Source organism: Lutjanus erythropterus, chromosome 17 (genome assembly GCF_056507025.1).
Source record: "Lutjanus erythropterus isolate fLutEry1 chromosome 17, fLutEry1.hap2, whole genome shotgun sequence".
Taxonomy (NCBI): Eukaryota; Metazoa; Chordata; class Actinopteri; order Lutjaniformes; family Lutjanidae; genus Lutjanus; species Lutjanus erythropterus.
The window spans coordinates 21,014,186-21,040,406 of NC_139333.1; the positions used below are offsets into that span (position 1 = coordinate 21,014,186).

Consider the following 26,221-nt stretch of genomic DNA (forward strand, 5'->3'; position numbering starts at 1 on the left):
AGAGCCTTGAACTCAGACCCCACTGGCTGTATCGATTTAAAAGCTGTAAAACAACCAACTTGGATTTTTTTTCCATTTCCGAGAGGGAGGCATTTCTATGCAGCTCGGTGTCGACAACTCTTTCAAAGTGTGTTTCTCTCTGATTGAGCTTCACATCTAATATGGCTCTAAATATGTCATGACACTCTGAATGTTTTGACATGACCTCATTCTCGGCTTGCCTCTGATTTCCATCATGTGTGGAGGCGGCTTACATCAGCCCCTGCTGCTGACCCCCCCGCAAACACACACAACCCTGCTGCTCTCTAACGTCAAATACTATCCAGAGGTTGTGTTAGGTGAAAGTGGGGTACTTCGAAGCAGATCTCTAGGCACATTGGATTAAAGCGAAACATCAGAGCGGATTGTAATGACATGAAATGGAAAAAGGAAAGAGCAATAAGGAAAGCTGTAATAACAGCCATTATTGCTGCCTCTTTTTCCCCCCGCTCCTTTCTGGGCACCTCAGGGGGCCTTGCTATGATGAACAGCTGTCAAGGCTGCTGTTCAACAGGCAGGCCACTTCCTTAGCAACTGCTGTTGTTGATTTCCTCTTTGCCCCCAAAGCCCTAGCCAAAATTGCTTGCTCAAGTTGCACCCCCTCTTTTTCTGCATTCATTCAATTTCCATGAAGTCAGCCCTGCTCTTCAGTTACCAGCCCATGCAATCCATGACAAACACTCACATCCCTGTTTTCTTTTGTTTTTTTTTCCCCTTGCAACGCTGAGATACATGAGCGGCTCAGGATCCAGCTGTTCTTTATGAGACGCAATACAGAAATAATTGGTCTACCCTGCAACGGTCTGGAGGAGGGAGGAGGAATAATGGCTGTGAAAAGGCAGAGGCACCAATGAATTACAGTGGATGGCATTTAGCAGCTGCAGTCCCTGGGGCTAGTAAAGCAGTGCCAGGGCCAGTCACGGTGGGCACATCTGGGGCTCATGGCAAACTAAAGACACACTAGACAACCACAAATCCCATGGGAGTCTAGGCCACCAATTCAAGACCCAGTGTGACTCTGTGACCTTCGAGCTTGTCTTTATCCTGTTTTGGCTTTACAAAGGATGAGACACACTAACCTCTGTCTCGTCTGCTGGCAGAATATGGCAGAAATAGAATGCAATATTCGTAGGTATGTTTTACATAGTGTATAATCACCTGAAAATAAGTTGTGTTGTGCTTTCTTTACCTTAGAATGAGCAGTCTTACATGGAGCCCGCCATGTTGCCATACTTCTACAGTAGTCCAGACAAACCAAACACTGGCTCTAAAGTTTTGCAGCCACCAGACATTCTCTTACATGCTTGGAAGGGGAAGGTGAGGTAAGGTGTTTGCAGTCTGGGAGCTCATCTCTAGATGCCAATAAATCCACTGCAGGGACTTTCCCCAATTCCTTTGGAGGAACTTCCTTGTTTCCATTGCAGGGACCAGTGCTTAAATGAAATTCCATGAACATTATTATAGCCCCCCAAAAAGTCCTTTACTCAAGTTACTTTCCAAATGAAAAGAGCATAGGACAGACGGACTAACAGCAAAGTTCAGGCCTTAATGCTATATAGTCCCACAAAAAAAAATCTTTGTGGATCCTCAGACCACGGTGGAAATGCACATATCAACTGGCTGAAGGAACCAAGCCGCATTTCCACCCAAAGTACCCAAAGTTGAGACCTGCAGAGATAAGTCAAATTAGTCTGCTGGTGTATGAAAAAGCAACTCTCTTCTGTAACTCTGTAACTTCTGTTCAGCACTGCCACCCTCATCTTCAAAGTTCCTGTATATTTGGAAAATAGTGCAGGGATTTTCTAGGGGGCAATATAATGTCCCGTAACATTTATACCCTGGTTCCTGTAGTGTAAATACACTGGTTCCTTCAAAGATTCCTAATCCCCGGGGGGGATAAACAGACATCACTAATTTAATCTTTAGAAATGCAGACAACAGTGGGGCAAACAGGCTTTTAGATCTTTGAAAGGTAGTTCCTGGGACTTAAAAGTTCCAGGTCCCTTTAGGGGAAACGTGGCTTTATATTTCTACATTGTATTCCACCTGGTCATGCTCCAGCACCATTATTGGATCAATTCTTCTCCATTCAGTCTTCTTTTCTGCATCTCTAATCTACAGTCAGTGTCTGGCAGTGGGCTTCTGAGCGTCAGAGGTGCTTCAGTTGATGGCTGATAGAGTGTACAAAGCAATCACTGCGTCTAAGCTACAGAAATGGCCCGACAAAGCTTTAATGGATCTGTGGGAGGTCTGGTGATAAGGGATCATTCCCAGATCTATTACAGGCCCCTATGATGTGCCTCACACTGTGATCATACAACAGAGCTGACAACTTTAAATAGCTCAAAGCCCTGCTACTTCGACAAGGGGGCAGATTGTGACAGGTAACCCACATTTTAGTGGAGAGATAAGAGAAGAAGTCACCAATAAAATTACTTAAACTATGAATTATATGGAATCTCTGACAATTCACAACAAAAATTTCGTATATTTTTATTGACTCGTATTTTTCTTTTGTTTGTTCTGTCTCTGCCGTCCACTGGCCTGCTGTTTGTCTGACCTATCTTGTCAATCTGACCTGAAGACTGAAAGTATTTGGAGATCCAGAGAAGCAGCAACAACATTTAAAGCTAAACAAATTTGTGGCTAGTTGTACTTCCTGCATTGCTTGATGACACTAACCTGGCATCACCAGACTTACTCGCAAACTAGTCTGGGAATTCGCTATCAACATACAAAGACCAAAATGCATCTGGACACTACCGGACAGACCTACAACCAATCAGAGCAATGAAAGGTGACCTACAACCCAGCAACGAGCAGCATTTGGTCTGTTTCCAAGCAGAGCATGAATTGCTGGCTGCCTGGCTACAACCATTCTCATATTGTGACTAAACAGTACACGAAAAAAGGAAACAGGCAATGAAAGAACAGAATTTTGATCAATATTTGATCAGCACTGCCGAGTTTGTATCTTTGGTCTGAGTTTTGTGAGCCTGAAGCGTTGTGCTGGACAGACCTGCTGACTGGATGCGACTGGATAGATCTACAACCAATCAGAGCAGAAGAACATGTGACATCTGATTTTTGAAAGCCGGACTGGTGACACAGGATGAAAAAAATTAAAATTGAAAGCATTAATGAAGCAAAAGATCTCTGCAAGATCAAAGGTTGCTCTAAGAAATTAAATCTATTGGGAGCAGAGCAGCACATTTAGTACAGTCTGCCTTCAGTAATCAAAAATTACACGTCTTTCATGAAGGTCATGTTTATATATGATTTTGCCGCACGCTATGATCATAAATCAAACCTAATTAACCAGTGGTTAGAATACCTTAAGGCAAAGTATCATTAATGTACTCTGAGCCCTTTAACCCAAATTTAGCTGGGCAGGGCTTGTCTCCTCTCAGCCTGTCTGTCCTTGTGGCTCAGATCACAGAGAATGCCGGGAAACCCATCCAGCACATCCTGCACAGCCAGTTTATGTCACATCTTTTCAGCCATGAAACTCTGATCAGACTGTGAATCAGATCTGCCGGACTTTCCAGTGACACGTCTGCCAAAACATTTTTCCACGATCCTTGAGAACTTTTTTTTTTTTTTTTTTTTTTTTTGAGAAAATACAAAATTGCAAACACTGATTGTGACTTTATCTTTATTCTGTTATCTTAGTTTTACTTCATGGTGAAAAACATTAATCTTCTGGCACAAATGTGAATAAAAGATAATTCAAACCTGACTGTGACAAAAGATGACAAATATTTCAAATGTGTGTAAGTAATTCAAAACCACAGTTGCCTCACTGCACATTTAATATTAATTTTACGGCTTCCTTTGTACATGTCGTGCCTGAGCTCTGTGCAATGACATTAGGTGATATGATCTGTTGTGGCCTTTGGTGCCTGGCAGTCTGGCCTATGTTGTAGATACTGAGGAGCATTTTCACATTGATTTCCCTATGGACCCAATTAAACAAGGCATACTAGAGAGTTCCTGTTCTTCTGCGGGGCACAGGTCACATTTCAATGGCATGCCGTGGACTCTGACTCACTTTCTATGATTCCTGATTATTTTATGAGGAAAAATTTCAATCTCGGTCTGATGGTGGTCCCGCTTTGCAGTCATCATCTTACTTAGGGCATGACCATGAGTGGATGAACCCTGTCTTAATAAGGCATCCTGGAATCCGTCCATCACCATCTCAGGTTGTCTGACTGACTTAGATGGCAAGCGACAGACTAAACATTTGTTTAATTTGTTCGGTTTAACCAGCGATGATTCCAAAGTAAATAATCTAAGCACGCTGTGTAGATGCTGCAACATTTCACAAGTTTTTGTGCGAGCTGAGAAAACTGTCGCTCTCTTTGACTTGGCCCCTGCTTCATCCTAGCCAGGAGCTTCTCTTTCTCTCTCTGTTTGTCTGTCTGTCTGTGTTGTGCTTGGTTACAAGGGTTGGATGAGGTGTGTGGGTGTTCATCTCCAAATGTCTCTGCTTCAGCAACACCACACTGCCAGATCACAGACTCAACTGCACAGTTAGTCTTGTTCCTGCCTGCTTGTATCTGTTTTGCCGTATTAAACTTTTGTTCTAATTCTTGTTTCCCTCTGCCTGTAGCCATCCTTGGTCCGACTCCAGTCTCTTTGTCTCACTTGTGTTCTACCTGGATACCACTCTGGATCAACACGACTCCTGGACTCCCTCTGTTTGGCTTCCACCTGCCAGTTCTCCTGCTCTCCTGCCAGCCGTTGCTCTCCCCTGGCCAAGAGACTCTACTACCCATTCACTACAATTAAGTACAGACTGTTAATACATTCTCATTGCTCCAACTCTTTGTCGCAGCTTCTGTGTTCTGCATTTATGTTCACACAGTCATTCCACATAACAGAAATATTTCAACAGTGCTAAATACATAAACAACAGTATCATCTGCATACATCTGGAACTATACAATTACACAATCCTGTTAGGGCTTTGACACAGATGTTTGAGTTCTAATCTTGGAGCTGTTTATTTAAAAATGTGGTTATATCAATTTTTTTTTCCAAGACCCTTGGTGCAAATTCATTTTAGCTGGATTGCGGTTCAGTCAGAATGCAATTTGTACCGACAGTAAGAAAATTTGTGCATGTGTCATTGTGTTTTTATGTCTTTTCTCAGGCCTTGTTCAGACTACAAGCCAAAATCCATTTTTATCCAGATTGTATCCAGGTTGATTTTATAAAGTCTGGACAGCAAAAAAAAAAACACATGAAATGTGATTTTTGCAAATCCGATCCCAGCCACATTTGGAGCTGATTAAAAATGTGATTCCAAAAGGATTTTTTCAGATGCATGTCAGTTTGAATGCTCTGGATGCTCAAATAGTTCTTACAAAGCGACACACAACAATGACATCAAATACAGCGGGATGGAAGAGCATCAGTCGAGAAAAATCCATGGTGGTACTAGCAGAGTGGTATGGAGGACAACACATGGGAACAATAGTCTGTGCACAGACACTGAAACTTTGGAAGCAGGTTTCTGTACATTCTCTCTGTATCACAGCAACCCATGCAGATAGGTTGGTGGTGTCTGGACACACAAATCCAACCTAATCTCGTGCAAATAACAGTGCTGTCAGTCTGTCTTAAGCATCTGATTTAAGACAAATTAGATTTCCCTGCAGGCCGAATGCACGTCTTAAAGCAGACCATTAAACCTTGAAGGTGACCAACAAAACTGAAGAGAAGTGGACCAAGCACAGAACCCTGTGGAGCTCCTGTTTTAGTCTTTCACATAGATGGAACTCTCATGTATATGTTTGTGCATATAGTATGTTTGTTCTACTGTCCATAGAGGAGCCAGCAGCAGCTCTGTTGTTATGTATGTGTGTTTCTGTGTGTGTGCTTCAAGGAGTTATAATCTCAAAGGATGAGACACCAGCCTGTTCTCATTTAGAGCTAATGTGGGGATGGAGAAATGGATGGAGAGGGGGACACGACAATTGGCCGTGACCAATGTGAGCAGGAAACAAGCAGTGCTCTGTGCAGATGTGCAGCTGGCACTGGGACAACTTGGAGTTTTACTACCCCCCACCACCTACCCCTAGCCCCCCCCCCCCCCCTTAACCCAGTATAATAATGATGAACTGGATCTCATTAACTCCTCCGCTCAATTCCTGGAGCCACAGCAAGGCCAGGAGAGCTAGATGGTTATCAGTCTGTACATATCAGCGACAACAAAGACATTTCTGTACATTAAATAACAATCAAAACAGCAAAACTGTACACCAGGTACTCCTCACTGAGTGTAGATGAATTTCTTTCAATTGTTAATACTCAGTGACGCTTTTATACCAACTCATCCAAGTCCTGGCCTTGTGAGGAAGCATTCTGTATAATCACGTTGTGTTTTGAAAAGAGCTGGTCATGTGCCTAGAAAAACATGGAAATCAATGCTGTAAACAAATAAATGTAGCAGCCGGGTGATGAACAACATTCAGGTGATTGCAGCAGAGCCAGTGTGTGTGGCCACATGGCATATTACAGCATGCATGGAGCTGTGAGAGGCTTGAGCTGGACCCACGGGAGATGTAGTACCGCCTCAGGCAGAGTATATGGTGCTGACCTGGAATTAACTGAGGAAGTAGAATGAGGGAGTACAGAGTTCCTAAACATCCTTATTTAAATGTATTGCTTCCTTAATCCTGGATTAAATAGCAGTTCAGCAATATGGAGCAAGGAGATGTAGAGGGGATTATTTTGAAACCGAGGACTAGATCGTTCTTTCTTTTGTCGGTTGGAATGAAAAGGAGCACAGTCTCTGTAGCAGAACAAAAATCCTAAATATTCATGTATTATTTTACTCCTCAATAGTCTATGTTTCGTGCAAAGTACAGTTTTTCACATGAGGTTCGTCACCGCTACGTACGACTTCAGATTTAGATATTTTAAGAGAGAGGTGATAACTGTTCCGTACATATAACTGTATAATAGACAGTTTTCAAAGGTATTTAACTATTTATTTGGAGCTGCCAAGAGAGATTTTCTAGCATTAAAGTTGCATGTGTGTCAAAGAATAGCATCACTCTAACTGGCTGTGAATAAGGAAGAAAAGGGGGAGAGTCAGAGAGACACAGAGTAGGAGAAAGACGGAAACAAGCAATTTTTTTTCTCTCTGTTTTAATGTGTTCATCTTGTTGCCAATTTTAGGTCTAAATCCTTGACCAGGGATACCCTCAATCAAGGTTAAATATAAATCCACATCTGACTGCTGTGTTGTTTTATGAGCCTATAATCAAGAATAGTGTTACCCTGTTTTTCATGGGTCTGGTCCAAACCAAATACAAAGGGATGTTTCCAGCATAAACACCAATCTGAGGCTCCCACAGACCGCTAGACCTTGGGCTGGAACTGATACCCGATGTTTCCAGAGTATCCCTCTGCTCAGACTACTACAAGATGTTAGACACCACAATCCATAGTGAGGGACTATTTAATACCTACACCTCTGTCTTGATATGTTTCTGGATGCAACACAACTGGGTAGATATCATTTTTGTTTGCACAATATATTAAAGGGATAGTTGTGATTATTTGAAGTGAGGTTGAATGAGGTTCTTATTGATAGTCAGTGTATTAGTGACAGTGATTAGTGACAGATGCCAGTTGGCACGCACCCAGTTTGGAGAAGCAGAGAGGGACATCAGCGAGGAAGCTAAGCAAAGTGCTCTGGACAGGGTCAGCAGCAAAATATATTTTAGCCACTTAAAAAAGCCTAATTTAAAAAAAAAAAATCAATAACAGTTTAAGTGTACACTATATTTTCACTGCTTTACCTTGGCATCGGACAGCCTTTTCCAACAGGAAACCTACATAATGTAATAATAATGATATAATAAATTGAATTTGTACAGCACCTTTCATATTAGAAATGCAGCCCGAAGTGCTTTACAACAAAGAAATTACATGCATGAAGTGCTGCACATAAAAAAAGACATAGAATGAACATAAAAACAGAGATAGAATGCCATAATTAATGTGAAATAAGATGGAAACCACTAGTAAGAACAAGATAAATATGAAAATGTGGATAAAACATACTTGGCAATAGTAGTAAAATTAAGATAAAAAATAAGGATGAAAATAGAATCCATGGAATGAATAATATGAGAATAAACTAACCTTTTGAAACAACACCAACACACAATAACACAATTTTGCCAGTAGTGTCTGGTTAGTTTGGACAGAGGAATATTTAGGATATATAACGGTAGTTCCCCAACAGAAAAGGCTGTTCTGATGGCAAGATAAAGCCTTGAGCTTTAAGTCTGGTTGCTGACCCTGTCCACAGCAGTACATTGCTTACTTTCTGTTGCCTCTCCAAACTGGGGGGTGTCACCTACAATAATCGGAACTATCCCTTTAAGTGCAAAATCTCACTCACGCATCCTGGCCACAAGAGCATGTTTTTAATGTTCCACATGTGAAATAGACTCTTTCTGTCTGCTCTGTTTCCTTAAGTCTACTGGAGATCAGCTACATTGTGTGAGGATAAGTACTGCTCTGGCCATGCACTGCCACTGAACCATTGGCGTCCCATTCAGAATGAGTCATATTGCCTCGGGGCATTAGCACAGCTGTTGAATCTGCCATAAAGCCAATGGCCCAACAGTTCAACGGCATTATTTGCTTACCGCTCGACAGACAATAAATTACAAATGGAGAGCATGTGGGATAATGTTTGCATATGATCACAATCTGGGCTTTTCTGAGCTACACTTGCTGTATTTAATAAGTGACTAAATGAATACAAACTTAATGATGGTTTGACATCATGATAAATTTCAGATGGTTTTGGAAGTGGACGTCATTTGTAAAGTGGCCTCACTGGAGTGCACTGAAGCAGTGAATGATAACGTACGTCCTGAGGCTGACGAAAGCCAGCTAGCTAAAATAAAACTCTCGCAATCTTGGATATTGCAGTAAGGAGTGCAGAGTCAGCTATTATCTTGAAGATGTATCGACTGCTAATTGTCAAGACAGACACTGTAACTCACCCGGTGGAGGGAGTCATGATGCAGCCTCCACGATCCACTGTCACCCTGCAGCCGCACCCCCTTTCTGGCGTGTCGTGATTCATTCCAAAGTTGTGTCCGAGCTCGTGGGCCAGAGTGACTGCGGCACCAAGGGGGTTGTCCGAATGGTCCTGCAAAAGAAAATCCATCATCAGTTACGTAGAAACCGAACTTGCATCTAAGCAATATGAATGTGTAACTGCCATCCTGTTCTAAGCCTAACTCAACCCGCTGCATAGTTTTAAAAAATGCTAAAAATGGGCAGTAGGCCAAGCTGAAGGTGTACAGGACAACCACTATAGGGGACGCGGCCTTGTGGCTACATAGTGTGTGAATAAGGAGGAACTGCTCAGTGTAGCAGTAAACAGCAAGCAGTCAGAGCTAATCAACCATGTCAGCGTGCTGTCAGACTCTCTGGGTCTGCGGTGAAACGCTGGAAATACAGAGAAGCACTGGAGACGCAGAGAGTCTGCTGGAGCTTTGACAGTCGCCAGAATCACGTGTGGCCGTTTTGAGTTTCTGTGTTGTGCCTGTGTTGAAGCTAGCCAAGCTAATGCTAGCTGCTCAGAGAGCTGAGACACTCTCAGGTGTGTGTGTGTGTGTGTGTGTGTGTGTGTGTGTGTGTGCATGTGTGTCTGAAGTGTCAGAACGTAGCCATAGCCCTGCTGTTTGGCATCATCAAGAGAAAGATGGGGGTGGAGGAGGTGGGCCATTTTCAACCCATGAAATCCAGATTTTTATAAATTTATTACAATACATAATACAAGGAGAAACAAGATTCACTCATCATTTACCAAGGGGATGTTAATGATGACTCTTTAACAGATTAATCACTGAATTTAAAGAATTTAACCAATTAAAATGTATTAATTAACTGATCATCTAGAAAATGGCAGTAATTGCACCTCAATTAATCAGAAATCAGAGAAATGCACAAAATCTGCAAACCTAATTTACAATAAGATCATGAGTCAATATTAACAGCAGCATTGATATGATTCATCACAGTACAGTACAGTAATGTAATTTATTTTACAGTTAAAGAAACATGTTTAACTGTGCAGTGACTCTTTAATCTAAAGTCTTTTTTATTTTTTGTGTCCTTCTAGGTTAGACATGATGCTACAAGCAATGTCCTTTAATAAAATTTGTTCAGTTTGCAGTTCTGATGAAGCAAACAACAGCTAATTAAGGACAGACGTTTCTGATTACATACTCTGAGGAAAATAACAAATAATAAAAAATTTAATACTAGCCAAATTGTTGTTTCCCACAGGACCCACTGGAGAAACATTACTCAAAACAAGTGAGTGTAATTGCATATTGCCAAGATTAAACAAACAATGCTGTTGGATCTCCGCTTATCAGAGCGTTTCCTCTGCTCCATGTTGTGGCACCGAAGTGAGAAATGAAACGGCAGACTGCGGGCTGTCACCTTCAGCTGGCTGTGCAAACTTTGACAGAACCAGATGTGCTGCTTCACGCACATGAATAAAGACACGAACCTCCTCTGAGCAAATAGGGTGAAAGACGGGGAAAAGCTCTCACAGGACAGCTTGAAAACAGGCAGAAATAACAGAAATGCATGATGATGCACTGTGAAGATGAAGCTACAGTGATGCAGAGTGACAGCTGGCTGAGGTGCTGAGATTTCCTGCAAGGTGTGTAACACATATGAACACATGAGGAGGAGGGATAAATAATAAAGCAGCTATCAGCTCTTCATGGATGCGTCAGAGCACCTTGCCTCTAGAGTCTTCCGTCACTGTACATTATTCAGTAGTGCTGTGCAAGTCGAGCTCAGACTGATGAACTGCTCTGCTGGGGGGGGGAGGAGTGGCGGGGTTTGAAAGTAACGGTCATCAGCTGTCAGTACTTGCCGCAATCCAGCTGTGCAGCCTGGATTCATGCAGAAAAAAGTTAAACTTCTGATTCTGTTTCCTGGAAAAACCCGCCTTCGCCGACTGATGAAGCTGGAGTGCTCAAGAGGGCATTGAAATGCCACTGTCTGTGTTCTGTTTCACCACACCAATGAAATTAATGTAACATTCGGGGCTGGTAAATGGAGACTCCAGATGGTTTGAGAATGAATGCTTAAGATTTAACTGCCTAGAAAAATAACAATGAGACCCATAGGGGGAAGTTGGCTAATGAGTTCAAAGGTACTCTGTAAACGAACAGAGACAACTGAGACAACGGGGTCATGATTCGCCCAGCAGAAGAGTCTGCGGTCGGAAACTAATCATTTATGTCTCTGACCTGATGTATGTGTGTTTGTAGAGCTCTATCATAATGACCGAGTCCCCACTTTACCATCTGGGACGACAAGAGTGAAGAACCATCTGGGGACTGGCTGTAAACCTCACCACTAGCCAGCCAGGCCACAAGACAAACAGCCACTCAGAGACACGGAGTATAAAATAATAGCATGACTTGCTAATACAACATGACTTGTGCAGACAGTATAGGGTTGCACTTCTGTAATGGGTGATCATTTATGACATGGGCCTATGTTTTCCTTCAGGCTGTGATATGCGGTACCCTTAAATTCACTCATTTGTTGCACCTCATTAAGAAGCACAAGGTTTCCACTCGAGTATATTCAATACACACTCTGATTTATCAGCACTAAGTGGAGGTTACTATGCATAGTCTTGGCTTTCCCAGAAAAAGACTCAATGATGTGTGTGCTCTAAAGTTAATACAAGTTAATATCAACTCTGGAATCCTCAGCTCAACCCTGACTCAAGACCCTTGGGGGAGAAATACGAGCACGAGAATATGAGTATTATGTCAGACAGGAGGGAGGTGGAGAACAAGGCAGAGAGCAGAGGGCAGGGGAGGAAGACGGAAAGGATACAGTAAGTCTGGTCTCCTCTCCGGAACACATCGACAACATATCGAGTATTTGGTAAAACTTTATTTGAAGGGGTTTACACAAGACCGTCATTACACTGCCATAACCATGTCACAACACCTATCATGAACGTGAAAGAGTTGTTATGAATCTTGACTTCTGTCATTAAGTGTAATTCCGTCAATTATTTTATTTTTATGCAAAACTGACAGTGTTTGAGATTTCTTTGTTATGACAACTTGACATTAACCAAGCCAATGTCTTTGTTTTAGCAATATGACATTAACCAAAACAAAAAAGTCTTTGTTATGACAACCTGACATTATCAAACTTGAAGAAAAGGTTTAGCTTTATGTTTTAACATGACATTATCCTGTCATAGGTTGGTTGGTTTTGGCAGTGGCCATCATAAGAAAATTATAAGCGTGTCATGAATGTGTTCCTTGACCTCAAGTTAAGGGGTACATTTTGGACCTGTCATAAAGATGTCATGAAATTTTATTACACTGTAAAATGCTTTATAACAGTGGAATGAATAATTTCCTGGACTTCAACTAAAGTAGTCATAAAGATGTCATTAAACGTCATAAGGCATCTCAACCAACATCAACTTTGTATTGAAAATGACTTAATTGACCAAACAAGACCTCATGACAACAGCCATAAACATTCATAGATTCCTTCATGTTAATGACAGTTGTTATGACATGGTTATGACAGTGTCTTTTGAACACCCCTTCAAATAAAGTGTAACCAAATATTTTTGTCCTCCTTTCTTCAGAGTGGAATAAGTGTATTTTGAGAATGCATGCATTATGTAGCATGGAAGTTTACATACCATGACGATTCCTCCCGACTGCTCTGCTGTGCACATACTCATGATGGGTGCCATACCGATGGTGGTGCCCTGGAAATAGACCCCACTAAGGGGGAGAAAAGGTTGTCACTTCACATCGTCAACATAACGAATGCCTTAATGTCTTAATTAAAATACAAGACTGCTGCAGATGAAAGCCACCCCCCTGTGGTATTCAGGACATCCGATGTGGAGATGTTTTATCATGTGCCAAATGAAATAGGTGAGAACATCTTCTTGTTAACCTCTACTAGCATCTGTAAATTAATAGGTTTGGTCTTTCTATGAAAATAACTGAAGGGGTTATTTGCAGAAGGTTTGGATTTTTTTTAATGATGTTTTTGTAAACTCCACACAATTGTTTTGGTGAAATCTCTCTTTTTTATATTTTCCCCAACCATGTTTTTCCATTTTGCAGTCAAAGGAACATCATTTAAACTGACGTTGTTTTTTTTTATTTTAAAAATGTCTGTTTTTTTCACCAAATAAACCCCACCAAAACTCAAATACAATTTTCCAAAAATTTTTTCTGTGTATATTCACAGGTAAATTGGTATCTGTGCAGTGGATAATAAACTAGACTGATTTTAACAATGAACCCTTTATTTAGAGAAAGATTTGGTTATCATTTTGTCATCAGTCTGCACTTTGTGAGCATCTCATAGGGCTTTCACAGCATGCAAACAGCTAAGACTGACTCAGAAAAAGGTTTTGCAAATGTTTTATGAGGTAGGAAATTAAATTTGTTTTGGTGAAACAGAATCATGTATGTTGGCTATGAAAAGTACAGACCGCAGGGTACCTTTGGGGTTGTTTAAAAGAACAGGAAATAGCAGTCATACCACAAAACATCAGATTTTATTTTGCTTGGAATCAATAAAACCACTCTAAAACCACCATGTCAGTCATTTGTGAATAAAAGCCTTCAAATAATGCTATGCATTTTAGAGCTAGTACTGCAGGTGTATGCTATAACAATAGATCTACCTGATTAACTGGGCGTTGTCATGAGGCTTCTGAGGCAGCAGCTTGACCTTCCTCCAGTCGAGGAACTCGTGCAAGGTGGTGAAGGGATCCTGGGTGATGGGACACTTGTCCACGTCACTCCACACCTCCAGGCCCACCAGGGCCACACGGATATTCAGGGCCCTGTAGAACTGGATGTTGAGGGGAGGAGGGGGAGGTAGGCAGATAACGGTGGTTTATAATCTGTCTCTTAACATTTCTGCTACTCTTTTCTCTGTACATTACCTATTAAACACAAATGTTACACAATAGTCACTTAAAATGACAAGGGGCTCGGAACAAATCCTTAAACATTAATCAACATACGACTTTCCATGAATAAATCATGTTTCTCTTCTGTTTTATTAAACCTCCACCCACAGCACGTTTTATTACAGTGGCCTCTTCACAACATTTCTTAGTGGAGTTATGGAATTGATCATCCATTCATAATCCAATCAGCCTCCGCTTGCAGGTCGGTTAATTCTCAAAAGGCTTGAAGTGACCTCTAATAAATCACATTCGTACACTACATTCCCTCTGTTGATTTGATTGTTACCTTGTCCACGTAATTGGCGATCTCAGCCAGCCGCTGCTTGACCTTCTCCATGTCCTTGCCTTGCTTCTGAAACTGAACAATACCAGCACACGGAATAAAGCAAGGAGAAAAAGAGGTGATCCGCGCTCTTGAATGTTTATCATCATCAAAGACAATATTTGGGACACATTATAACACTGTGTCAGCTCTAGGAATGTCTTCATGGGGGGGACGGGGGTGTCCTGGAGCTGTGCTACAATCACTGTCATGTTAATCCCACTGGCGCTTCTGCTGCAGTTGCTATCATCAAAGCGCTCCTCAGTTGAGCTCAGGCTGAAGAGATAACCTCAACCACCTTGTCTTGCTGTATATCCAGCATGTACTCCATTTCTGTGCCTTTAAAGTATGTGACATTGACCTACATCTCATGTCAGCAAGGAGCAGTTTCTTCTCTTTGCCCTCTATACGTCTCAGAGTTGATATAATTCAGAGTGTGCATAATGCATTAGTCTCATTTGTGAGTCAAGTGGTCAAATGCAAAAAGTTGTAGCTGTACAGTGAAACGTGGCCATATTACAGAAACTTCCTATCTCAATTCTTAGATTGGTATTGCAGAAGAAATGCTAATGACTTTAGGAATCCTATCTTAATTTACTCCATCCTAATTTATCTCAGATTATGAACTCCTAAATACTCAATCCAATTTATCTTATCTTTACATATCCTGCATGCATCCATTGTGCAATCAAAGAGCAGCAATACAGATAAAATAAGTGACCACTACTGCAAGCTAACATCACCATAAGCTACAGTGAGCTAAAACTACTTAGAGTTAGCTGCAGTATCATTTCAGTTAAAGGGTTAGGCCCATTATGAACAGTCATGGAGCTGCACTCATGTTACACTACTGTTAGCTACTATTACTGAAGACTACTGTTAGCGAATACTACGTTGGCTACTGTTAGCTAAAACTACAGTTAGCAACATGTAGGGAAAGTGAACATTAGCTATTTAGTAGCCTAAGTTAGCTCCCAGTACAGGTGGAAATGTTAAAGTTAGGACAGCTTAACGAATATCTGAAAGTTAGGAGAGTTTGTTTAAGATTTTGGAAAACTACTGTTAGCTCACACTACTGTTAGCTAGGTAGTTGCTTCAGTTAGCTCCTACTACAGGTGGCAAAAGTAAAGTTAAAGTTAGGAGAATTTATTTAAGCTTTTGGGAAGTTAGGATGCTTGTATAATACAGAATTTTGGATAGTAACATTGATTTAGGAAGTGCTCATCTGTAATAGAGACATAGCACCTTTCACTGCTCTCCATTGTATGAAGGTGCCTCTCATCACTTTCCTTCTGCTAGCAAACAACATAAATATGTTTAAAAGCTGCTGTGGGGCAGGATGCACAATCATCAGGGTGTAGAACACAGAAGTAAGTTTTTATAAGCTTCTGAACCAAAAAAACAAAGAAAAAAACTGGGCTTTTATGAAGACAAAAGTGATTACAGACATGAGATATCAAATGGGAAAAATGGGATCTTTTTGCCAAGAAAAGCAAGGGAAACTAATATACAGACAATACTGAGTTTGTCACTATGCCTTTTCCACTCTGGCAAACATAAGGTGCTAAAATACTCCTTTGATATACTGAAATCTAATATTTTAGTTAGCTACAGGCATTTTTTTAGCATTTCAGCCCCTCATTGTTCCAGTTGTTCTACCTCTGAGAGCATGGTTTACACAGTATGACTCACTGCACTCTGTCTCGATGGCTTTTTTTCTAAATCAGGTCCTAAGTCTAATTACCATATAGCAAACAGTTAAGAGAGGATCTGCAAGTTAGGAAGTTTCTGTACTATGGTCCCGGATGAGTAAACGAACATATCAGAAGCAACAACAAGGCAGTGGTGGAGTCATTTTATCTACGTCTCCAGGGGGATGGAGGGGCAGCGAAGTATGTGACCTCTGAGCTCCTGTCCTGTGGGATTCAGCTGCAGAGGGTAAAGAGGTTGAGACCGTGTGACCTCTGCTTACCTCTCTGTTGTCAGCCACAATGATCAGCTCCACATACTTGGTCGTAGTCTGGGCATGGCGTTTATGCTGCGAGAGGTGAGTGAAAGGAAGTGCACAGGGAATAGGTGGGTGGGTGTAAAAGAGAAAATATATGGGAGGAAAGTGAGGCAAGAAAGAGCAGTAAATGGGAGAGGGAATAGAGGTTGGAAATAATAAAGTGATAAAACCAAGAGATGAAGAAAGATGAGGAAGAGAGAGAAAAGGGGAAGAAGAAGAATGACATTAGGAGGACACACTTAACCGAAGCTTTCTGGAAAGGGCAGCCTAAATTTAGCAGGTGGCCATTCAATATGGCTTTTCACCTGATCTACACTCTGCACAAAAGGCGGCAGAAACAAGAATCAGCACAAAGCAATCAGCTACACTTCACGTCTGGCCTATAAAAGCTGCTAAGGTCACACGGACCTCCAATAACACTCTACAGGAACCAGCATATTAACTAATAAATCACGATTTTTGGACAATGCTGCTGCCCTGTTGGCAGGGCACACTATAAAACATTTGCACCCCCTGCTTTTCTTTAAAAAATTCAAAGAGCATGTAATGTAATAAGTATTCAGAGTGACCCTGCCTGCATACAAGCTAATGAGCGTATGTCCAAATAGAAGCAAACTGGCTCACACTCAAAATTAAGGGTTTTCAAATCTCTTTTGCTGTCCATTTATCTCTTTTGGTGTGGTCCAATCTCTTTTGAACAGGAAGGAAGAATCAGGTGGAATAAATTATGGTAAATCAAACAACCTGAAAAGATATTAAAGGAAAAAATGAGTCTATGTGGCACTTGGAAATTAGAAGATGTGTATCATGTGTAATTAAAAAAATATATAAATATAACAGCCACACTAGCAACTATGTGAAACCACACTTCCTAATGCATGGTGCAGCATGACTCAACTGCACTCACTTCTTCTTGGTTTTCCTATATGGATAATACGTGGCACTTTTTTGGTATCACCAAGCCAATAGTAAAAGGTGAAAACACTGCAGATTGATTGGTCACGCCACATGGGCAACACACATTTTTAAATGGCAACCACAATTTTATTATTCACTCAAAAATGGTAGCCCACAAAACCACGCCATGATCTATTGATGAAGTGCAGATTAAGGCCACCATCCTCTGATATAAGAGTGAAGCTCCTTTTTGTGTGCATATGGTTGAAAGAGACAGAGAGAGAGAGAGGGGACGAGTGGCAGAGAGTGACGCTGAATGCAGCGGAGCAGAGCAGAAGGTGAGCAGCGAAGTTGTCAATCTGGCAGTAAATGTACAGTGTAGATTACAGTTTGTGGCTGAGTAAAGGCTGCGGCTTCTCAAGACTAAAGCACCCATGTGTGTGTTTTTTCCCAACTGCTGGAATAGCGTTGCTATGACAATCAGTTCTGCCTGCCCTGAGGGGGTATTATCTGCAGTAGGAATGAAGAAGAGGTACCAAAAGCATGGAGTTGAGTCAAGCTGCACCATTTAGTGGAAATATGGCTTTAGGCCCCATGTTAACCATCTTAGTTTAGCATGTTAGCATGCCAACATATCCTAAATAGCACCACCTGATGTCACGGAGAGATGCTTCCTGACTTTTTGTGCTGTTGCCTCAATGGTTTATTTTATTTCATTCTGCAAAACCATTTTGTAAGCCCCAGAGATGATCTTGCAACTCCCTCTGGGGTCTGACCTGCAGATTGAGAACCACTGCGCTAGGCGATAGGAGATCACCACAGGTTTCTGCCAGAGACCAGGAATGTCTGAGAAAAATTTATTGCCGATCAATCTAGCAGTTGTTTAGATATTGTAATCAAGGCCACAGAGGTCGACCAAGCAACAGGCAGACTCATCGACAGACCAAAACTGCCGCCAGCTATGCCGCTAGCATGGCTTAAAATTAAATGCCGAAAAAAGTGAATAAATAATAACAACACTGGTAAAAAAATAAACTAAAACACAAAATCTATGTAAGAACTGAAAAATATATCGAAGAAAGTAAAAGAGAGAGTGTGGAGACGACATTGATTTGGGGCTCTTCCAAACGAAGACAGATACAGCCCCTGGCCATGGAGGACATGCTGCTCTCGTGCTGTGCACAACAAGCTAAGGTCTATCTCACCTGCACACACACACACACACACACACACACACACCAGCTCAGTCTTTCCACTCTCACACATGTGGATCCTATACTATCCTGCTGGCTAAGTGTTCTGCCTTCACACTATGGCCCGCTTTCAACCTGAGCCTCTTTATCCTTGCTGGCCTGGCAGCCCGGATCCTCTCTGCTCTTATCTGCCTCCTCCATAGATAAGCCAGGATGGGCAAGTGTGCTCTAAATGCACCCTATGGTGATAACCAAGTCGCTGGGAGGCCACTGGAGAGGAGTCACACACGTGAACACTATGTTCAATCAACTCTGTGAAGAGCATCCCCGTTCTTGAGTATAATCCAGTGACTTAGAGCTATAGGTGTGAATTTACATACATACACATATTTTACATCACGTGTCTTTTCATTGTCTCCATGAAACTGAAAGTACAACTGCAAAATGGAAAATAGTGGTTTCTCCAATGTGAATAAAAGACATATACTATTAATAGATTCAATTTAAAAGCTTCAACTTCACATAAATGGCAAACAAGAACAAAGTGTTGTGCCTTTCTGTTTTACATATCAATGCTGCTTCAGTATAGGAGTATTAAGGAAAAGAAAGAGGCCAGTATTCGTATACACACACAACAAAGGCTTCTGACCACATTTCTCAGTCTTCATTAAGCAAATGGAGCCGGCTCAGGTGAGGATGAAGATGAAAACTGAACGATGGAGCTTTGTGATTAGATTCTCTTCACCATGCACATGACGCTGTCTCCAAAGATCAAAAATGATCCGCCGTGCTCAAACTCTGCAATGTAGTTTCAGATGGCATCCAACTGAGTCCTTTCATTCCATGTCTATTTCACTTCCATATGTTGCGTTCTGTCCTTGGACAGTAGAAGAATATGTAGATGGAGTTTCCAGGTCTGAAGAATGAAGGCATTGCTTAAACTTGCTTTCTTTCTAATGGCCAGCAGGGGGTGACTTCACTGGTTGCAAAAAGAAGTCTGACTGTATTCAGTCTAATGAAAAAATTGCTGTAATTCTCACTCAATTTATGACACCAGTAAATAGTTTCCTAATGAGTTTATGGTCTCACTGGCGAGTTTCAAGTCTTCTTCTATACAGCATGATGTTCATCTTGTGAATTATGGTCCCATTTAGAGTAAAATAGACAATAGAGCTGGATATGCCCGAGGGCAAGACTCTCCATGTGACTGACAGGTCACTCTCAGTAAGTCAGACCAGTGCAACTCAGGACTCATGAAACTCAGACCAAACTTTCAGACTAGGCATAGCTGATCATATATGGATCATGATTCTGTTACAACTTTGCCTATTTCGTGCTTAAAATGTGTTCAGAATATTAATAAAAGACTGAATCTGACTGTATAAGTGACTGCATAACGATAAAGTTGACCCTTTCCTTTACTTTTTAAGTTAGTGTAATGTTGAGCTGTCATGTGAGGAAGACTGCAAACAGGCAGCCATGCTGTGTCTAGAAGGGAAACACGTTTCTGCATTGTGCACGCTGTACAAATATATTGTTTTATAATGTTACAACTCTACGTCCACATATCTCAGTTGGTAAAGCATGTGCCCCTTCTACTGAGGCTAAGTCCTCTACGATGGCTGTGGGTTTGATTCCAACCCGTGGCCCTTTGCCGCAAGTCATCCCCCTTTCCTGTCCTATCAAATCAAGGCATAAAAGACAACAAACATAACTTGTAAGTAAAATGGTGTAGCAATGTTGTGGTTAAGATGTGGGTATGTTTAGGGAGAGAAAATGCCTGAATGAGAATGGCTGGGTTAAAATAAACATTGTTTTAAGATCTTTCTGGGGCCTGTGGTTCTCTACTAGACACAACCAGGTGGCCGACATTGTGTTTCCAGTTTCCAACGGCGCTTCAGGCTTGCTTCCAGTTTCTCCCAGTGGCCACTCGCTATATTGCAGCAAAGAATTCCTCTACAGCTCAAAAAGCATTTTACCCATAAACCAACAATATAAAAGGAACATCTGTAAAACTGTTGACATGACCCCAGAGGCAATGGTCGTCCACAAACCACTGGGTAACATCATGGTGAATCCATCCAATAATATATTGTCTACAGCTTTGACCCAATATTCTGTTTCGACAACAGATGACCAAGCTCTCCAAATGTCATTGCATATTGAGGTAAGACATCTTGGACAGTCTAATGTCCATCTTGTGACAACAGAGCTTTTTCAAAAACTCATGTTGTTGACGTGAAGCTCTTGTCAGCAAGCCATCATATCTCTCTACCCTTCTCTACCACATCTGACTCTCCATCCAGGAACACTCTGCCAGCACGCAGCTTTATCTTTAGACCCTCAAGCAGGGCACATCGCCGCTTATCAAAGCGGCAGCAGCACACCTCGCCACGCGCCCCTGTGTAACATGCTGAGGTGAGCTTGCTTGCGTGCCACCAAGGACAGCAAATCAGACTTTATATGTCCACTTTTTTTGTGTGTGTATCTTCTCTTTGCACGCTAACAAGACCTCTCGCTCCTTTGGTTGTAAGTGACAATTTTTGAAAACATCCTTCGCTATCTTATCTGTTTTCGCTTTCTTAATCACCCGTGGGATTACCGTCTTTAACCACCTCCCTTATAAACCACATCTGTCTTCATTTAGTCGAGATGTTTTCCCTTCCAACTCTGACATCTCTTGCTGTGTTAGGAGGGGTAGGGACAAAGTATTTTAAACAAATCAAATGGGACATTGTGATAATATAAAGAAAAAACACATTTTTCACACTGGTATAAATCATCAATATGAACCTTCTTTGCCTTCTTTTGTTATCTTAACCCCCCTCTGTTTCTGTCAGTCATGAACTTCTCTTTGTGCTGTTGTCAGGATTTCTTCACTTCTCTGCAGCTCTCTTAACACTAAAGACAAAGCTTGTCATTGAAGCCAACCCTATAATCATCAACAGGAATCAACAGTTGAGTAAAACTTCAGAAAATTCCCTATTACCACATGAATAAATAAAAACTAACAATGAGAAAGTCCAGGATGTTTTAGCCAGAACAGCCATGTGTTTGGCCTGCCTCCCTGAAAACACTCAATCTCAATATAACCCTAATGAAATGATTAGACAATTGGAAAAATAAAAACTAGTTTTAAGAAAATGGAAAGTCCCTCACATTCACTGAAAAAATAAATCAGAGCAGATGTTAGTGTAGCATAATTAAATCTGTGATATCAACAATAACAAATTAAGTTTGCAGTTTTAGATGAATATATCTGTTTTTATTTAATCAGCATTTGTTCAAAGACATATGAAGCCTTTTTTTTTTCTTAATACGGTTAAGAAGTATTTTTGTTATTCTAGCCAATCTTTTTAGGTACTCAATCTTTGAATTTTAGAAAATCCTGTATTGAAAAATTGTTAATAGTGAGCTGTGAACTTGATTTGTGCGTGAAAATGAAATGGCTGCAATTTAAAATATTAAATTAACCATTATTCTATTTACTTCTATTTACTAATGAGTTTACACAACATTTTTAGAATATAAAATTTTCTGTTTCTAAAACTCAAATATAAAAGTTTTTCTAAGAAGAAAAGTAAATTATATCCCCAAAGTTTATAGTTTGGTAAAACCTTTTTAAAACTTGATTTAAAAAAAAATACAAATAATTTAGTAGTTTACACAAAAACTAGTCTTCCTATGCATAATAATATGATGCATCATTACTTTTTCTTAAGTAGATCAAGCAAGAATTTTTTTTTATCAGTGTTTATGCTGCATCACAATTATGTGCCTTTGCTCCTTTTGCGTCCTTGAACATCTGTTTCATCTTTTACACCACCTATCTCTGTGTCTCTTTGTATTGACCCGATAAATCGTCCACTCCTGCCATCCTTCACAAGTCAGATAGAGATCACTGCAGTCTGTGTTTTCTTCTTATCAGCACTCGTCATCTTTAAAGCTCTATTCCCTCTGAGGACAGAGACTCCTGCGACCGTGGCCTTTATGATTTATCCCTCTGCTCAGCGGGGTGGTGAGGGGCTGAGTGTAGAGTGTGTGATCAGGTGGAGTTTCTAGGAGGCAATCTGTTTAATTCTGGACGGACAGGTCCTGCTGAAGTCATGATGTACAAGCCTGCGGTCTGATCTCGCTCTCAGAGCAAATGTTGCCACTTAACAGCCACAGTACTTTGCACAGGCATTTATCAACCCCCGCTCTCCATACACTGCAGATCACTAATGGACACTGTTAGATCAGATGGAAGAAGGGAGTGAATAATTCAACAAGTAGTCGCTTCGAAAACACATAGCAGGCCACTTACCAATATCTACATTGCAAATTATCTTTTCAAACAGGGTTAAGGTGAGCAGTCTTTTATATTCTGTGCAGTCGGATTCCAGCACGGGCGACAATAATTTAATACAATTTTTCAGTTTGGCTGCTTGAGACAAGATTTTCTGTCTTGACATCCTTTTTAGAGCTCTGTGTGATTAAAACACCAACTCAAGCAGCTGAGTGGCAAACACAAAGAGACACAGAGGCAAAAGGGCTCAATTAGCTTCAGATTCAGGAAATCCAGGGAGGCTTAAGGTGTTCTTAAGTCTAAAAAAAAAAGTGGTCATTGGAAAAAGAAAAAACATTCTTTAGCACTCCAAGGTTAAGGAAGGAGGGAGGGCAGGTTATTAAAAGCCTCCATTAAGTCGGACATTTTAATGGTTAAAAACACCGACCTCACGGGGTCCTCAGGGTTGAAATAATAAAATAAATTGATTACACCTGGTTCACTGTAGACAATCTGCAGGAAGTAAACATAATGTCATCACATAATGAAATGAAAGAAACACCTTAACACTCTCTATCCAACCATTATCTATTCCCGTTCATTGGGTTTCCAGCGCTTGTATTACAGCGGTGACACGCGTTGCACCTATTATATAAACACATAATGAGCAATTTGGAGTCTCCAACTAAGCATAACTTGCATTTCTTTGGACTGTAATGATGAGAAACTGTGCAGGCACAGGAAAAGACAAAAACGCTCCAAATGACCAAACAGCGGGTAACAGCCTTATCAACTGCAGCAGCGTGCTGCCCCTTATCAAAATGTTAACAAGAGGCTGGCAGCTCTATGACACAGAAGATGGAAGTTTTATTTGCCTTTACTGGATAGCGACAACTGAAGAGCAGAAAGGGAAGGGAGTGCAGAGAGGTAATGACACGCAGCAAAGGGCAATAGACAGGAGTCGAACTGGAGAGGACTGATAACCTCAGTACATGGGCGCATACTCTACCAACTGAGCTGCAGGAACTGTATGTCTATTACGAATTTCTGATCTATGGAGTTTTTCTGTTTGTAAGTGTTCCTCAAGCTGAGAAAAGCAAATCTGTGTCATCATCACAATGGAAAGTCTATGGGCTGAACAGAAACTTGCAGGTGGTACCGGCAGGAGAAAGACTACTGTGCATATTCAGTGGGCCGCATACCGTGGAAGTAAACCTGTGAAGATGCAGGGTGTATCAATTCACCTCCTATAGTGAACCAGGTTTGATCAGTTTGACCTGTTGAAGACCTAGCCCTGTTGGTCTACGTCAGTGGTTCTCAACCTTTTTGAGGTACAACCCTTCAGAATAATCAGGTTAGTGTTCGAGACCCCCAAGTCTACCCAGGATTGTTCGGTGACTACTCTAACACATGAAATCTACCAAACTCATGTTTCTAAGTGCTTATCCCTCATGTTGTAGGTCCTTCAGGGCCTGCCGCCACTGAGAGCTGCTTCCTGGGTCTAATTCCACAATGCTTGCCACAACCATCTGGTGACTCCCAGAAATGATCTTGAGACCTCCTTGGGAGTCCAAACCCCTAGGTTAAGAACCACAGAAGAGTGCCAAACATGAGCGGCAACTTCCCCGGTTCAAGTTTGGCCCAGGGACGTTTGCTGGATTTCATTCCCCATCTCTATCCCCTCTCCTTTCCTGTCATCTCTCCACTCTCAACCTTGTAATGCAAGCATAAAATAAATATAGAGGATTTCTTTCAAATCACATCATCAGTGTAGACAGTTTATTTGTAGCTTGAGATGAAATCAAGACATTTTAATGACCCTTACCCTTGTGCCAAAAGTCCTGAATGGACTGCTCTCTGCATATTCAGTGGGATAGGATATGTTGAAATCGTGGCCACAGGTGCCAGGAGCAAAACTGAGGTGTTCAGCTGTGTAGATCCAGTGAGTCCCATCAGAGTGATCAGCAGATGGTTCCAGTACGTAGGATTTGCCTTCAAGAGATATGAAACCCCTGTAGGGAGAGGACGAAGGGCATGGGAAAATCTTTACACGGGGTTAGACGGGAATCTGTGTCCTATTCTATTTATTTTTGCAGAATTCAAATACTGGAATTGCACCGAAATAAATAAAAGCAAGTAAAGAAAATAGATGTTTATTTTGATTTGGCTGAAATAAAAGTGATTGTGACTCATTTGTGACATCCTAGCATAACCAGCAAAGATGTCATCATTAATGTTGAGTACGTTAATCAGTCATAATCATAGTGTCATAATAGTGGCCATCAGTAGACTTTCTGCTTTAAGAGTAGTAGTGACTCTTAGTTTTCACTCTGATGTGGCCCTTTCTTCCTCTTTCTTAACTTTTCTCATGTCTTAACATTGGCCTCTGTGATTCAAAGTGACATTCTCATGCAGTGCGTTTGGATCAACTGTGAGATTCTCACAAACCTTGCACAATATTCAAAACCACATGAACTCATATTAAACTCCCCCAAAAGCCCGAGCACTGTCAACCCAAACCAAGATCAATTTGTCTCGCTGAGCCAAGCAATGTGTAGCTGTCTGTCAAAAGTGTTCTGTGCATCTGTCACTGTGAAGACAGGTTGCAGGAAAACTGAAATAAATAAATATTAGGTAAACAGCTAGGGCTTCACAATCAGGCAAATCACTCGGCATAGGGTGTTGACATTTGGCTGGTTTGTGAAAACATTCCTGATGGTTTCCAACGATATTACAGCAATCATTACTCCTGTTTGACATCTGCAAACAGAGTGTTTCCAACACTGAAACTCCTCACTTGTCTAAGGCAGTACAATATGTCAAGTTTACTGCTTTTCAACAGTATAAACAGGAATTATGTGTGACTTGAGACCAAGTCGTACATCTCAAGTCTACCACTGAGAGGAATGGCAGTAAAGAACTCAGTAAATAATGCATTTTGCAACATCAGTAAGTTGAGATGACACCAAGCCAACAGTTTACCCACATTCTCTAAACCGCTTTATTTAGAGGTAAAGCCAAAAGAGAGTACCAAAGATGTTGGTAAGAGCCACTCTTTGCACAGGAAAAACTCTGTGTAATCGTCTGACTGCTTGTGTTTCTTTCCCTATGAGACTTCTTTTTGGCAACATGACAATGGCAACTGTGACTGTGACTAGACTGAATGAACTTTGTTGCAACTATGTAATGGTGAACATTCAGACCTGAAAGACTTGCATTTTGCCTTGCAATTTGCTTATGAAGACTGGTGACCAGCAGTCAGAGCTGTCTCCTCACAGCAATAACGTTCTGAATTCAAACTTGCCGGCTGGCTGGGCGCTTTTTAGACTGGAGTTTGCATGCTTTCTCTGTGCTTATGCGGGTTGTCTCTGGTTGCTCTGGTTTCCTCCCAACTAAACTCTGAAGAAAATAGGTGAGCTTTAAATTGGTGAAGACTCAAGTGACAAAT

At 41.2% G+C, this 26,221-nt stretch overlaps 1 protein-coding gene across 1 annotated transcript in view; it reads right to left on the minus strand.

The window, feature by feature from the left end:
- adam12a (ADAM metallopeptidase domain 12a) overlaps nt 1–26,221 on the minus strand; it is a 108,187-nt gene that overhangs the window by 21,690 nt on the left and 60,276 nt on the right. Inside the window, exons 6-11 of the mRNA XM_084740963.1 lie at nt 24,599–24,785; nt 16,381–16,446; nt 14,373–14,444; nt 13,796–13,965; nt 12,791–12,875; nt 9,078–9,226 (exon numbers count right to left, since the gene is read on the minus strand). Coding sequence (XP_084597089.1) covers nt 9,078–9,226; nt 12,791–12,875; nt 13,796–13,965; nt 14,373–14,444; nt 16,381–16,446; nt 24,599–24,785 — 729 coding nt within the window. The remainder of the gene's footprint in view (nt 1–9,077; nt 9,227–12,790; nt 12,876–13,795; nt 13,966–14,372; nt 14,445–16,380; nt 16,447–24,598; nt 24,786–26,221) is intronic.